The 17,386-nt window shown below is 40.6% G+C and overlaps 1 protein-coding gene across 10 annotated transcripts in view; it reads left to right on the top strand.

The window, feature by feature from the left end:
* Positions 1–17,386, top strand: part of atp8b1 (ATPase phospholipid transporting 8B1) — a 178,599-nt gene that overhangs the window by 25,766 nt on the left and 135,447 nt on the right. For 6 of the 10 annotated variants that reach the window (XM_069923992.1, XM_069923991.1, XM_069923990.1 and 3 more), the window contains exon 1: positions 11,395–11,599. The exons of the other annotated variants lie outside the window; for them this stretch is intronic. In XM_069923992.1, coding sequence (XP_069780093.1) covers positions 11,584–11,599 — 16 coding nt within the window. In that variant the 5' untranslated portion in view covers positions 11,395–11,583. Of the gene's footprint in view, positions 1–11,394; positions 11,600–17,386 lie in introns of those variants that run through there. 10 annotated transcript variants of the gene reach the window in all.

Genomic DNA, 17,386 nt, shown 5'->3' with positions numbered 1-17,386 from the left:
TGTTCGGCTCCGAATCATGGGTCCTCTACCGGCATCACCTACGGCTCCTAGAACGCTTCCACCAGCGTTGTCTCCGCTCCATCCTCAACATTCATTGAAGCGCTTTCATCCCTAACGTCGAAGTACTCGAGATGGCAGAGGTCGACAGCATCGAGTCCACGCTGCTGAAGATCCAGCTGCGCTGGGTGGGTCACGTCTCCAGAATGGAGGACCATTGCCTTCCCAAGATCGTGTTATATGGCGAGCTCTCCACTGGCCACCGTGACAGAGGTGCACCAAAGAAAAGGTACAAGGACTGCATAAAGAAATCTCTTGGTGCCTGCCACATTGACCACTGCCAGTGGGCTGATATCGCCTCAAACCGTGCATCTTGGCGCCTCACAGTTTGGCGGGCAGCAACCTCCTTTGAAGAAGACCGCAGAGCCCAGCTCACTGGCAAAGGAGGAAAAACCCAACACCCAACCCCAACCAACCAATTTTCCCCTGCAACCGCTGCAACCGTGTCTGCCTGTCCCGCATCGGACTTGTCAGCCACAAACGAGCCTGCAGCTGACGTGGAAATTTACCCCCTCCATAAATCTTCATCAGCGAAGCCAAGCCAAAGATATATATATATTTATATATATATATAAATGAAAATATATATATAAATATATATATATATATATGAAAATAAATATATATATAAATATATAAATATATATATGAATATAAATATATATATATATATGAATATAAATATATAAATATATGAATATAAATATATATATATGAATATAAATATATATATATGAATATAAATATATATATGAATATAAATATATAAATATATATATGAATATAAATATATAAATATATATATGAATATAAATATATAAATATATATATGAATATAAATATATAAATATATATATGAATATATAAATATATATATGAATATATAAATATATATATGAATATATAAATATATATATGAATATATAAATATATATATGAATATAAATATATATATGAATATATAAATATATATATGAATATAAATATATAAATATATATATATGAATATATAAATATATATATGAATATAAATATATAAATATATATATGAATATAAATATAAATATAAATATGAATATGAATATAAATATGAATATAAATATATATATGAATATAAATATATATATGAATATAAATATATATATGAATATAAATATAAATATGAATATAAATATATATATGAATATAAATATATATATGAATATAAATATATATATGAATATAAATATATATATGAATATAAATATATATATGAATATAAATATATATGAATATGAATATATATGAATATGAATATATATGAATATGAATATATATGAATATGAATATATATGAATATGAATATATATGAATATGAATATATATGAATATGAATATATATGAATATGAATATATATGAATATGAATATATATGAATATGAAAAAATATGAATATGAAAAAATATGAATATGAAAAAATATGAATATGAAAAAATATGAATATGAAAAAATATGAATATGAAAAAATATGAATATGAAAAAATATGAATATGAAAAAATATGAATATGAAAAAATATGAATATGAAAAAATATGAATATGAAAAAATATGAATATGAAAAAATATGAATATGAAAAAATATGAATATGAAAAAATATATGAATATGAAAAAATATATAAATATATATATAAAATATATTTTTTAAAAATATATATATAAATGGGTAAAATAACCTTTTTTCATCCACTGAGCAGTTAATGATCTTGAGGAATGAATAATTTCTTCCATGATTTTGTTCTCTGCTCTTGGCTCAAAATGAACTAATCTTAGAAATTAACTTTAAATCCCTGCTGAGTCACTAATGCAGCTCATATGAACTATTGTCTGCGAGCTATTCACCAAATGTAATTAGTTGATATTTGAAATTTCTTGGTGGCTTTTTGACTTAAAATAGTAAATGTTTCAACAAATGTAGGGATCAGAAATTTTGTATTGGTGAAATAGTTCCCTGTGCTTGTTCTATCTTGAAATGAAATTGTATCATGTATATCAATTCCATTTGCTCAGTATTCTCTGGTGTTATCAATGAATCAAAGTCTACCTTTTTTTAAACTCTTGAAACAGTATTCAAAAAGAGATACCAGGGATAAAATGAGGCACTAAAGTCTGACTACGACTTCAGCAATCTGAGTTGAGATCAAGTGTAGCAGCGAGGGTGCACTGCATTGTGCAAGGCTTCATTTTTTAACTTGAAAAGCACTTGGTTTCATTTCTCAACAAGCACCAGAGGCTGAAAAAGATTTGTAAAGTCATTTTCAAAAGGAGCAATTGATATTTTTTTTCCCTTCTATGTCCAGACCAATATTTGATGCCAACAAATTAATCAGTCAATCAAATTAGAAGTAAATTATCTAAAGTTTGAGCAAGTGATGCGCCAACTGGCTTTAGCATTTACAATATTATTGTAGCTTTAATTTAAAAAGGACTTGATTGACTGTAGAGGGTTTAGGGATGTCATGACAGATGCATTTAGAATGTTTTTTATGTCATAAAAATTAACAGTTAACATGAGTAGACTAGTTTGCAACTGTTCAATGCAGAAGTGCATTCATTATAACCACACTGAGATAAAGAAGCTTGGTTCAATGCTGTGGAATAATACAGGTGCCTAAACTTTAATCCAGAATTCTGAAAACTAACAACCTCCAAAACCCTCACTTTTTTCGGTAGGTGACATCTGCTCATCAAAGATGGAGTTTGGCACCAAACATGAGCTGATACAACCCTCACTCAACTTCTGTGTATCCCGTCAAGTTCCGCTACTTTATAAGCGCCTCTGAATCATCTATACTGATGCCCGTCCAGCATCATGTGGCCCATTGGCAGCTCGGTGGTAATCGTCGCTACCCATAATCCCCCACACAGCAGAAACCGCTGTACCAGCATCAGCGCAGGGGAACTGAGAAGGGGGCCATTCCCCTGGTGCTGGTACAGTGGGGGGGGGGGGCGGGGGGAGAGAGCAGCACGACTTGGGCGGGTGAAGTGAGGGACAGACACAGGTGCACGACGCGGGGCGGAGGTGGCAGCGCAATTCAGAGGGGGGCAGAGGCAACAAGCGTGACTCCGGCAGGCTTTAAGGGATGGAAAATCAAAATTATTCAGAAATTGGGAAGATTCTGAACAATGACAGGTGTCCGGCCATGATTATCCTGATGAAAGTTCAGAACCTGTGTATCCGAAAGATCCACCACTGTGGGAAGGTCACTTGCGCCCTTTTTTTTTTTAAATTTGGGCATCTTCTGCCAAATTTTTGACATTACCGAAGAAATGCTCAGGACTAAAATGTCATATGCCTTGGACTACCGATGGCTGCTGGACGACCTGCTGAGTTTCTCCAGCACTTTTGTGTACTTGTTGCAATGAAATTCTCATTTGTCTTCCATTGTGTGCAAGAGCTGGTGGAATGTAGTGGAGGAGAGAAGACAAAATATTTGTATTTATTGTTGAACCTCTCTCCTGAAATAGAGGAGAAAATGAGGGGAGCAGTTTTATTGGTGCTTCATTGTGAAATAAACTGTCTATTCCTGTTTAAATTGAAATAGTCTGATTGTTTGCCTGAGCAGTGATTCAAAATTGTCACTTGTGGATGATAAAATATAATGTAATTATGTATTTTTCAGAAACTGTATTTGAATTGAACATTTAATATCACAACATAGTACAGGCCCTTTGGCCCATGATGTTGTGCCGACACATCTGTATACCTACCAAAACAAAAATCATTTGTACCTCATGGCTCTCTATTTTTCTTTCATCTCTGTGTTCCTGTCTGAGTCTCTTATGTGCCCCTGTTGTTCAAACCTCCATCACTACCCCCGACAATGCATTCCAGGAACCCACAACTGCTTTTTAAAAATTTGTTTTAGCCCTGATGTGTCTCAGTGATGATAAAGATTTTTTTTTCAAATGGAGCATTTGTACTGCATCTGCTGGCTTGAGATTGTATCTATTCCAGCCTTGTATTTTACCTGTGTTTTCTCGGCTTCTGCTGGCATTCTCGAAGCCTTTGGAAGGAATTTAATGAGCTATTTGATGTAAAAGGTGCTCCTCCAAATAACTAAAACTTGTACCTGTATTTTAATCAAGCACCGAACTTGAATGTTCTCTGAACATTCAGATCAATTCTGGGTCATTCAGGATGGAATGGTGTTCTGGTCTGCATATTACTCAATGTGCCATCAAATGATGTATATTCTGTTCTCTCTTCACAGAGATGATGGTCTCAATTCAATGTAGTTAAAATTGCATTGGAAGCATCCATTTGAGGAATTTCCTTGAGGGATGCCAACATCACTTAAGGACTCTTACCACCCTGGACGCAATCCTTTCTTTAGCAGAAGGTACAGAAGTGTAAATTCAGCACTTCCAGGTCAAGAACCACTTTTTTTTTTAATCCAACTGCAATCAGGGTCTTGGACTTCCCTTCACTTCTCTAACCTTAACCATAAACCAGCCTAGAACCACCAAATCATCTTGCTGCACCACTGAAACATCACTTTCCCTTTTTCTTGTACAAGTGCAACTGTCAATATTGATGTACCTGTTCTCATGATCTCTTTCTCTGTCATGTCTCTGATCATTTGTTGTGGTTGGTGTATCTTGCATATATACCTATTTGGCCGCAGCAAGTAAGAATTTTTGTGCATTGAACTTCCTACATCTTTAATAAGATCTTTTGACTAAGATGCAGGTAATGTAAAATGTACGTGAAATATGATCCCTGTATTGTAAATGTTTTCAAAATTGAAGCCAACACCTTCGTTAAATTGTTGAATATCCAAGTATGTCCGAGGACAGGCTGTTGGAACATTTTTAAAACTGCTTGGTAACTTTCGAAACACGTCTGTAGTGTTACGTGCAACCTGTTCAAGCCTTCAAGACCATCGCTGATCCCAGGTGTATTTATTGATCAATCAAGCTATTTTAAAAAAACAAATTGTTTCACTTTTACTGACCTGGATTCTGTCCTCCACAACTTTCCCAAAATCCTTCTGCTCTTTTGATTGTAATAAAAACATTGAAATGCCGGAGGAACTCAGCTGGTCATTTCAACATCTATAGGAGACAACGATGTATTGCTGAAATGACCAGCTGAGTTCCTTCAGCATTTCTGTGTTTTTATACAATCACAGCATCTGCAGCCTATTGTATTTCACTCTTATAATTTGTTAACTGTTTGCAATTTTACTTTTATTGTTTTCATTCACTTCCATATTCAGCTTCTGCTTGGTGTTTAACCTTCCTCGTCCAATTCCAGCATTTTTCAGGATGTTTGTGATTGAACACCACAAAAGCTTTCATAATCCTGCACTTGACAGGAGTTCAATGCCAGAAGGATGATATTTGGGTTACTAATTCAATACAAAGCAAGATAAGATGTGACATCATCTGCACATTATCTTGGTGTTGACGCTTGCAAGAAAGCGGAGGAGGGGGTGGGCAGGATAAATGGAGTAAGGAGAAGTGGAACTCTCTGGAATGCTTCAATAGAAGCAAGAATGGACTTGCTGGATTAAAGGTCTGTGATAATAAATTCACTTTTTTGTCATCTTTGAAATAATTGGGAGGGGGCGGTTGGCGTAAGCAGTTAGCACAATGCTGCTCTTAGTGCCAGCAAGCAGGGTTCAAATCCAGCATTTTCTTTTAGGAGTTTACACATTTTCCCCATATTTGTGGTGCTCTGGTTTTGTCCCACCCTTCAAAACCTATGGGGATTGCAGGTCAATTGGGTGGCATGGGCTTGTGGGCCTGAAGGACCTGTTACTGTGCTGTATATCTAAAATTAAACAACAAAAAATGAAAATAATTGTTGCCTGAACTCTGGAGTTCATCCAGTACCATTTTTGCTCTTTAAAATGGTCTATTTTGTCCATATGCCCAAAGCAGATGAGAATTTGTGATTTTTTTTTTTTGTTATTTAAAACAACTTTCTGTTAGTGTATACAGTTTCTACATGGATGAGAATGACACCATAAACAACCATGACACGAATCACTGAGGAATCCATTTAAACTCTGGTCATGCCGTGAAATTGGGCTGGCAAAAAAAGTGAAGGATTAGAAAAGGTTTTTTTTTTGTCCATCTGGGAGTATAAATTAAGGAATAGTTTTAAAAGAGCATTTTTCTCAAAAGGGTACTTGCATCTTATTTACACATGGAAAAATTGCAGGCACTGTTGATGCTTTAAAGCAGGGGTGTCAAACTCAAATTCACAGAGGGCCAAAATTAAAAACTTGGACTAAGTTGAGGGCCGAACTAAATATTTATTGAAAATTTTCAACAACATCTGGATGTTTTCTCTTCTTTCAACATATGTAATGTTAAACTTTAAGATATAACTTTAGGAGGATAATGTTACAGGTCAGGAGTAGGTAGCTCAAGTTCACCCTTTGCTTGACCTGAGGGAAACATATTTGGTCCCTGTGGAGATGTAGTCAGCATTCACAGGCTGTGTCCATTTTGGCCTGCATCAGGACTCAGCATTTCCTGCTCACTCCTCAGGCTCTAGGCCTCTATTCACCCTCGACCCACCATCCCTCTACCTGACCAGTCTTTTACCCAACCTCTACTCACCCCTCACTCCACTCGCTCTGCCTCTACCCACCCCATCCTATACACGCCCCTCTACTGCCTCTCCCCTCAACCTGTTCCTACCTTTACCCGTCTCTCACCCTCTAATCACCCCTCCCCTACTCTCCCTGCCCCTCCCCTTTTACCTCTTCCCTATCCACCCCTCCTTCTACTCATCCCTCCCTCTAACTGCCCCTTGCACCACCATAACTTCCCCTGCCCATTACTCCTCACCTACACCCTCTGCCCACCCCTGCTTACCCATCCACTCAGGCCCAGCGCGCTGCCGATCAGCCTTTGCGGACAGCCACCATCTCTCTCTTCACGTGCAGGGCCGAACCAGCCGTCACTGGGGTCCGCGCGGGTGCAAGCGCTGAAGGCCGTGGCAACCGGGAGAAGTGCGCTCGCGCTGTGGAAGGGCCGTCCGGTGCCAGTCGCGCGGGGCTCGTGCTGCCCGGGGGCCGTGCGCAGCCTGCCATGTCCGTCACGCCGACAGGAAATCACAGGCGCTCGCCAATCCGCTGCACCGCTCGACAGGTGGGAGAAGTGACTGGTTGTGCGGGGAGCCTTCCAACTGGCTTGCCGGCTGATGACATCGACAGACTTCTCGTGTTACAATTTCTCGTGTTACAATGGGGAAGGATGTGCAATGAAGGGGGAGGATGGTGGGGGTGACATTACCAAAAAAACAGCATCGGCTCTCGCTGCAGGGCGGGCTAACTCTAATACATTTTTGAAATGATCTTGCGGGCCAAATATAATTATATCTCGGGCCAAATTTGGCCCGCGGACCAGAGTTTGACATGTGTGCTTTAAAGCATTCGCTGTCCTTTCTGTAAAGGGCACTATATGCTTTCCTATCCAATTACAATCTATCTGCATCAGTTATTGGTTTATGGTCCGTGTAAAAATCCTTTGTTGATATTTCATTTAACAGATTAAAATCCATAACAATTCAATATCCAAATATTTAATTAAGTTTGTGTTGTCCCATTATACCCAGCACTGGGGGAAGAGTTTGTTTTCATGAGTAGACCAATACAAAGCACAAGAGCACATTGCAATATGGAGTGTTACAGTGAAATGATCAATTTATACATAATAGGAGCATGAGATCACTATTGAGGGGTTCATTCAGGTATTTGTCTTTGAATTTTGTTGATGCATCATCTCTCACACACTTGAACCTTCTTCTCAAAGGAGCATGGCTGAGGTGTGATGGGTATGTTGGCTGCCTTTCCGAGTCAATGGGAAGTGTTGGTGGAGGGGAAGTCAATGGGAAGTGTTGGTGGAGGGGAAGAAGTCTGTTTAATCTTATGAGCTGGATTTGTCACCTTCTGCAGCTTAGATCTCACACAGCTAGTTGATGCACCTGTAGAAGTTGAAGGGTGTGGGGACCATGCCAAACTTGTTTTTTTAAGGAAGTAGAGGTATTGGTGCGTATTCCTGACCATTTATGTGATGTGGTTGGTCCCGGTTAGTCACTGAAAATGTTTACTCCAAAAAACTTGAAGGTATCTACTGTCTTCACTTGTGCCATTGGTGCGTGTGGACTGGTGAATGGGCTCTGGGTGGATGTGGAGTACCAAAATAAACACAAGGTATGGTGTCCTCCACCTAGCAGTACAGTAGGCCATGAACAGACAGTGTAGAATTGGGAAGTGGTATTGGCATGGTTGTCCACTGGGTGGTCCTTTTAGTTGCAGTGGATGTGGCAGAGGTTCTGTCAAAGTGATAATTTTGTTTCCTCCCACCCTGCCCAACCTGAATTTGGTCTCCCCAATGTAAATATTCCATGTGGCCCTCCTTTTTTCCTTCTCTTTTCCCTCTTCTGCCTTTCTACCTGCCAGTCACCTACATTTTCCATCCTCTTGGGTCCATCTTAGCCCTCTGCCCCTTCCCCTGATCATCTCATTTCTTACCCCTTTCACTACTGCCAGCCAGTGCTTCTCTCCTCCCCCCCCCCCCCCACCCTTTGCATTTGGGTATCCACCAGATTTTCTTTCCATTTTTGATGGAGATGTTTGGACTGGAATGTTGACTATTGCTTTCCATGGATTCTGCCTGACCCACTGAGTTCCCCTATCCAGCAGCCTTGGTGGCCACCCTGCTTGAATTGAAATGGAACTTTGCATATTTTATATGTAGGTCTGATTCACTCACTGCAATTTATTTTTACTACAAATGTTTCCTTTTACAAGTAGCACTTTTTTCTCAATAATTTCTTTGTACTTTAAATGCTTGTCCAATTGATTGCCTTTGCTGTAGGAAAAAGTAATCTACCTCATGAGATTCCATTATCTCCACCCTTGTCCCCAAACAATAATTGTGCAATGGGAATGAATTGTAAAGCTTCTGTGTTGGCCTGCCTTTCGTGCTGAATTCAGTACGTCCAAATTCCAAGTGATAACATCTGTGGTGGTGGTTAGGTTGTGGAGATGAGAACAGCTGGCATTAAACATCACATAGAATAAAATATATGCATTTATTTGGTATGAGCATAGATTTTTAAAAAAACCTGCTAATTTCTTGGGACCTGGACAGTACAGTGAAGGCCAGTATTTATAACCCATCCTGAATGGCCCTTTTGAATGTGATGGAGAACTGTTGACTTCAAACTGGCTGGCGCATGGTCTCGTGCACTGTCAGACTGAGACAACCCCATTTTGAAGAACATCACATCTTCCATCTGGCACCCTCCAACCAGATGTCATTCGCATCGATCTTGTTGCGGACACATACTGGACATTCATTGGGAGTGGTGCCAGCTATCGCTGATGATGAAAGCGATGTGACGTGCGGGAGTAATGATGCACATGTGTGGGTGTGTTAGGCATCAGTACAAGTGTGACAAATCTCAGACACAGGATGAATAGAGTGAGAGCGTCAGGATCACCTGTGAGCCAATAAGGTCAGAGGAGTTTAGCTGGGTGGTGTTTGGGTAGGTGAAGAATGCAATTTGTGTCTAGTGAATAATAACAGAAGAAAGTTGACTTCATGGTGTGCTGAACGAAATGAGTGAGTGTATCTTTAATTCTTTATAAGCTGTGATAAATCAGTGCTGTTACTCTTCTCTGGTTTCTGTTGAAATCCCCCCCTCCCACCGCCAACAACCTTCCTTATTTCCTTTCCTCTAGCTCTGCCTCTTTTCCCTCTGCGTCCTTTCTGAGCTAAATTTATTTCTAACCTTTCCTCTTGCCATATCTTGTTAACACCTTTGGCTGATGGCCTGTACTCCTTCCTTTTATCTACCACCCCACTTCTTTCCCCAGCCTTCAATACAGATGCTTGTCTTTTTTTTGCTCGTATCTTGATTATGGTATCTTTCCCTACAATGGATACTGTGTGACTGGTTGACTTCCTCCAGCAATTCTGTTTTGACAACAATCACAGTGTCTGTAGACATTTGTGTTTCACTTGAAACTTGCTGGGCCAGAGTAAAGAAAATAATGGTGTGGACCTAGATAGCAAATGTCCCCTTCTTTTCATTTGCTTCCTAAATCTATTATATGCTTCCTTCTTCCTCATAACTAGCTGCCTCTCTTGTTTTGTCAATCATGGTTTCCTTTTCGTACCAACTTTCCCCTGTCTCAGTGGAACAAGTGTATCCAGAACCCTATGCAAGTGGTCCCAAAACATCCTCCTCGTTACTTTTGTGCTTTCTCCCGAGAACATCTGTTCCCAATTTACTCTCCTTCATTCCTGTCTCATCCCATTGCAATTCGTCCTTCCCCAATTCAAAACTCTTCCATTTTATCTGCATTCATCCTTGTCACTATTACTGGGAGGTCTGTCACCTGTCCACGTTCATTACCCAGTACTAGGTTCAGTACAGCCTTTCGGTCAGTCTACATAACTGTGTCGGGAATCCTCCTTGGACACACCTGGCAAATTCAGCCTCATCCATTCCTCTTGCAGTAAGGAGATGCCAGTTAATATTTGGGAAGTTGAAGTCTCCCATGACAACAACCCTGTTATTTGTGCATCATTCCAAAACCTGCCTACTTATCTGTTCTTCAATGTCTCAAGGGCTTTTTGGGGCCTAACGAGTACTCCCAATACAGTGATTGCTCCCTTCCTATTTTTGACTTCTATCCTCACAGACTCAGTAGATAATCTTTCCACAGCATCCTCCCTTTCTGCAGCTGTGATGTTATCTCTGACCAGTAATGCTGCTTTCCCACCCCCATCTCTCTCTTACCTCCTATCCCTTTAAAAACATCTAAATCCTGGTACCTGCATCGGCCAGTGTTCCTGTTCTGTCAGCCAAGCTTCCGTAAAGGCCACAACATTATAATTCAAGGTACTTATCCACGCTCCAAGTTCATTTTTATTCCTAATACTCCTTGCATTGAAATAGACACATTTTAAACATTTCAAATGACTATATTTGTGCTTCCTCTCCTGTTTGTCCTTCCTTACAAACCTACAACATATTAGAAAACCAGGTGGATTTTTGCAATGAACCAGTATATTTTAACTCCACAGGAGGTTCCTGAGATATTAAACCAGTAATTTGACCAGTACATGATCACTCCATTAAGGGATTTGCTTTGTTTGAACCCAGCCAATTTGTTTTTGAGTAATTTCGATATTTTCTCAGGTCAATGTAACAAAAGGTAGTGACTGCTCTGCCCTGACAATTTCAGTATTTGGTGATCACTCGTTCATTTGTAATGATTAACTGCATGTAGTAGTTAACCTTTGGGCATTGCTGTAAGGTGTGGTTTGTCTGTTGAAAATGGTATAGTACAGGGAATCTTCTGGTGCATTTGAGTCAAATAAAACTCCTGAAAGAGAATTCGTGTGAAACGCCTTGTCAACAGAACAAATATAATTTCACCTATGATCAACTGACGTGCTAAGTGGGATCTGTTCTTGCCTCTGTCTTTGAGAAATATTCTACCGTTGAATGAATGTTGTCCATTCCTGGTAAGTGAATGCATGAGACCGATGGATCAGTGACATCCAGCCAGAACTTTTAGTACCATGTTCATTTTATCATCTGATGAGGGCATTGAAAGACAAAATATTAATTGTTCAATTATGAGGCTGAATACAAGCTTAGTCGTTATAAATTTAACATAGCCATGTTGTACTACTTCACGTGGTTTTAGAAAGTCCATGGGGTTCAAAACTATTTGCTGAGATCAGGGCACATGACTTTAGCTTGTGTCCTCATGCAGGATTTTGGAGCCTTGGTGTTGATGTCTGACTTCACTAAGAGCTTAGCGAAGGAGAAAATTGAAATTCCCCATCAGCCTGGAAATAACTGAGGTGATGGGTGTTGAGAGATCATGACATCAAATTCAGTCATTACTGTAGGCTACAGTAATGTGGTGGCTAAATATACAGGAATGATACAACCAGTGCCGACATTGCATTATCCGTGGCATTGACAGATTTCCAAAATGTCCTCTACTATAAGCCCGGTCTTTGGAAGAGTTTACAAGGTGGAGGATGTTCTCATCGCTGCCTTTGGGGAGAAGAAGTGCATGGGGAATGCACCATTGTTGTTGAGTCAGGCAGCATGCAACAGGCTCTGAAGCCCAATTCATCCATGCCAACCACATTGGCATTCTAGGCAAGTCTCATTTACCTGGATGTTGTCCATATCATGAACATTTTCTATCCATGGGAATTGATTGCGATCTGACTCCAGGGAGTCTCTGAGCCATGACTAAACAACAGAGATGATGTATTTGGACTAGCATCAAAGAAACTTAAAACTCCAAGGTTAACAGAAAAAGGAATGTACCATCTCAAACAAGCCATCCATCCATGCTTTCAGGTAGCTCCCGACCCTTGCAGAATTTGTGAATCCCACATTGGTTTTATCAGCCATCTTGTATCGCACTACACTGGGCAGGAAGCACAATGTCTTTTGGATTTGACCAAGAAGATTGAGGGGCTGCTGCTCAATGAGGCAAACATTGCAGAGAAGATCTAGTTTTGAAATTAAAGGAAGATGTACTAGAAATAGTCTGCATATGGGGTAGTATCAGTGAAAAGTGAAACCAAATTAATGTACCAGACCAAAGCCCTCTCATTAGAACTGGAGAAGTTAACCGATGGATTTTGAGATGCAATTGTAATAAGAAAGAAAATGGACCTCAAAATGGAAGCCTGTGACAGGGTCAAAAAAACAACACAAATACTCTGCAAATTGAGCAGTATCTGTGGAGGCAAAAGGCATGCCATTGTTTCTTATAAAGTTCCTGCACCAATAATGAGAGGGGAGGAGATTGCAAGAATATCATAGTATGAGGGAGGAGTGGGAGAGAGGCTGGCAGATGATGATGGAACCAGATGAGAAGGGTGATGATGGACAGATGACAAATGTGATAGGATGTCCAGAACAAAAAATGTGTAAGGAGGTCTGCACAATGTAAACTTGTATAGTGTGTGCTACAGCAGGGCACAGGATTAAGACGTGCATTAATAGAGTTGATGCTCCTTTTATTGAATGGTTTTCCCTGCCTTGTATAGGCCAACTGGGCCTAGTTGCGGAAATGACATCACAGGCTTGCCACCTGCTGATTGGTTGGTGTTCTTGCCAGTGCTCGTCGTTTCCCATAGCACAGCCTGCAGCCCGGGGAGAAAGGCCATTTAGTTGGTGTGGTTCTTGTGGGATCACTTTGTTTGACTGCCATCTTGTGTGCTGAAATGTCTATCGGCTAGCAGGCTGCCACACAAACCCCCCTCATAACTGGCATTCTGGGCGCTGTCTCTGATTTTGGGAGGCTTGCCTTTATGGCATGGAGATGGTGGGGTGATGGGTTGACTGGTGTCCAAATGTGCTGGTTTGAGGCAGTCAATAGTAAATATCTTTCTCTTGCTGCCATTATCCAGCACATGTGGTCCTGTTGTGTCTGATGACTCAGTAGGGCCCCTGGTACGGCCACTGAAGCGGCACCCAGTGCGCTCCTTATCACATAAAGACTTACTTGCAGCTTTTCAGGTCCCCAGGGATGAATGTTTAGGGCTGGCCATGCAGTGAGGGCTGTGCGAGGGCCAGCGTGTCCAGGTGTTCCCTGTCTTTCCATGATTGCTGCTGGTGGCTCGTCCATGTCTATGGCGGTGGCCAGGAATTCCTCGGGAAGAGGTGCGCCGGACACCATTTCCGCCACCGAGGTGTTGAAATCCTCCTTTGGTGCGCAGCAGCCTGATATCCTCCAGTAATTGCTCCAGGAAGATCCGATCAAAGAGCAGGCAACACTTGTGGCCATTGGTTAAAGCTAACACGTCGCTCAAGAGGCTCTGTTCCCCCAAAGAGTGCTTGTGCAACTGTTGGACTGCGTGCTTGCGCTTTGAGAACCTGAAAGTGTGGGTTAAAAGTTCTTTTAGGGCCATATTTTCCTTGCTATGGAGGTGCCAGAGGAAAGCGATAATCCTGGTCGAGCAAGCTCGCCACATAGTAGTACCCTGTGGTGTCAGCTGTGATCTGTTGAATCTGGATCTGGACCTCTGCCTGCCTGAACCACACCAGTGGCTGCGAAGTTCAGAATATTGGCAATTTTGGCGAAACTGCATGGAGTTTTGCTTGTTCTTCATCGTTGGGTCCAAAATGCTGTTTGGACCAGTTGGGGTCACTAATCTAGTGTGCTACAGCAGGGTGCAGAAATGAGATGCGCATTAAGTATGGTCGATACTCCTTTATTGAATGGTTTACCCTGCCTTTTATAGGCCTGCTGGGTCTAGTTATTCTGCCGCTTCCAGCAGAAATGACATCACAGGCTTGTTAGCTGCTGATTGGTTGATGTTCTCACTAGTGCTTGTTGTTCCTGCTGTGTGGCCACAGTCCAGGGAGAAAACCCATTTAGTTGTCATGGTCCTTGCAGGATTGCTGTGTTCGACCGCCATCTTATGTGCCGGAACACCTATCAGGTAGTGGGCTGCCACACTCAAACAATAATAGAATAAAGTTAGAAGCAATGATATTTCCCCATTGTTTCACAGCCAGACTCTGAATCCACTGATGGCCATGTTCATCTGTATTTTTTTATTTGGGGAGAATGGGCTAATGAGAAAATTAGAGGTGAAATGGAATTGCACAGGGAGCTGGAAGAGATTTGATTGGCTGAATAGCTTTCCTGTTCATCACCAAGAACTAATGTAAACTGAGTACTCTTCAAAAGTGTGACTAAAATAATAAAATATTGTTTTAATGGCTGCAAAACTATGAAAAACATGCTGTATATTCGTTTCTTCTGTCTCGGCAATGTGAAAAATTTCACAATATGATTGCATCTATTTATGTCATGTATATTGATTACTGGATTTCACCCTAGGATTCTATGTGTAGACTGAAGAGACAGTGATATTTTAAGTTAATGCTGGAGTCAGAAATAATTTGAGGATTGAAAAATTGCAGATATCACTCCACCCTTTGAAGGGAATGTAATGATAGTGATCATGTTTGCATGGTCACTTGCAAGGCCTTGATGTTAGTTACTGTTTGATTAGACTTGGCTGCCAGCAGGGGGTTGACACACAGTATGTTACCTGTAATGGAGGCTTGCAGCCTCATGGCATGCCTCGTGTACTGTTTATATCAATTTTAAAGTAAAGAAACTTTTCCTTCATCCATGTGTTGTCTAAGAACTCTCACATACAACTACAAGATGAAACATAGTGTCAGAAGTGGGATGAAGGAAATACTTCAAAAAGTAAAATCTAAAGTCAGCAAATGATCAGTGAAGATAAGGTAACAAAGAAAAATGGAAGGGTTACATCCACCAGCGAAACTTCAGCTGGCAGGAAATGTGGTTGAAAATTGGAACAAATTTAAACAGCAGCTTGGATTGTATTTAGTGGCATTCAAAGCTGACGAGAAATGTGATAAAGTGAAAGTGTCAGTTTTCTTACATTTTGTGCATGATGAAGCCCTGGAGGCATATAATAACTTCACATTTGCTGCTGAAGGAGACAAAATGAAACCAGAAAAAAATATTGGAACAGTTTGAGGCTACTGCATACCTAAACGTAACGTGACATTTAAGAGGCACACTTTTCACGTGCACAGAAAACTGAAGAAAGTATTGTTCAGTATGTGACTGAATTGAGAAACAGAAGCAAAACATGTGAATTTGGTGGACTCAGACTCATTGATAAAAGACAGACTTGTGTGTGGTATTCCAGATAATAGTCTAAGGGAAAGACTGCTAAGAGAGCCATAGCACTCTGTAGAGCTGCAGAAACTGTAAAAACGCAGGGAAAAGAGCTGTTCAGTGAAACTAACTGCAATGTGGATGTAGTGAGCAAGAATGGACATAAAACGTTAAACAAAAAAAGTGTGCCAAAAGGGAAAGAGGCATGGCCAGTGAACAAAAATGAAAGGGATAATCGAAAGCCATGTTGTCGATGCAGGGCACAACACCTACCAAAATGTGTCCAGCATATGGTAAAACATACAATATGTGCAACAAAAGTAACCATTCTGCCCATTGCACTTGGTTCCTACTGCAACAAAACAAGGTTCATTCGGTAGATGAAAGGGAGATAGAGGAATTTTATGCAGATGTTGTGACTGAAAACAAGAAAGAAAACAGACTGGATGTTGAGATTAAAAGTGAATGACATATACATTTCAGTTAAATTGGATACTGGAGCATAAATTAATGTAATATCAGAGACTGATTTTTTAAAAAGATTCTTTGGCTTGGCTTCGCGGACAAAGATTTATGGAGGGGTATGTCCACGTCTGCTGCAGGCTCGTTGGTGACTGACAAGTCCGATGTGGGACAGGCAGGCTCGGTTGCAGCGGTTGCAAGGGAAAATTGGTTGGTTGGGGTTGGGTGTTGAGTTTTTCCTCCTTTGTCTTTTTTCAGTGAGGTGGGCTCTGCGGTCTTCTTCAAAGGAGGTTGCTGCTTGCCGAACTGTGAGGCACCAAGATGCACGGTTGGAGGCAATATCAGCCCACTGGCGGTGGTCAATGTGGCAGGCACCAAGAGATTTCTTTAAGCAGTCCTTGTACCTCTTCTTTGGTGCACCTCTGTCTCAGTGGCCAGTGGAGAGCTTGCCATATAACATGATCTTGGGAAAAAGATTAGACCCAGACCAAAGATGTATGGAATAAAAGTAACAGGATATTCAGGTACTGATATACTGGTACAAGGAGAATACATGGTCAAAATGAAATACAAGGACAAAAAGCACGTGCTAGCATTCATCGTAGTACAAAAGGATGTACAGACCATACTAGGTTTAACAGCCTGTGAGAAACTGAACCTGGCAAAGAGTTCTCCTTGTGGAAAGCGACGGAGGGACAGTCTACGATGAACTCCTGAAGGAGTACAGTGATCTATTTCAGGGCCTAGGCTGCCTTCCAGGAGAACACATGATAAATGTGTGCCATGATAATACATCCATGCATAAAAGTTACATTTGCACTTCAAAAGCAACTAAGAGCAGAGTTGGACAGGATGGAAAGCCTGAACGTGATTCAGAAGATAGATGAGCCAATGGGGAGGGTGAGTTCACTCGTCATTGTGGACAAAAAGAATGGAAAGCTTAGAATTTGCTTGGATGCAAGAGATCTAAACAGAGCAATAAACAGAGAACACTTTAAGCTTCCGACACATGAAGAAATCATGTCACAGTTTGCAAATGCAAAGTTTTTCAGTAAGTGAGATGCATCATCAGGATTTTGGCTGTTAAAATTGGATGAAGCAAGTTCAAGACTGTGCACGTTCAATAGTCCATTTGGCAGATACAGAT

This window comes from Narcine bancroftii, chromosome 3 (genome assembly GCF_036971445.1).
Source record: "Narcine bancroftii isolate sNarBan1 chromosome 3, sNarBan1.hap1, whole genome shotgun sequence".
Lineage (NCBI taxonomy): Eukaryota > Metazoa > Chordata > Chondrichthyes > Torpediniformes > Narcinidae > Narcine > Narcine bancroftii.
Note: the sequence above shows the minus strand (reverse complement) of the source record. Positions and strands in the feature narration are given on the sequence as shown.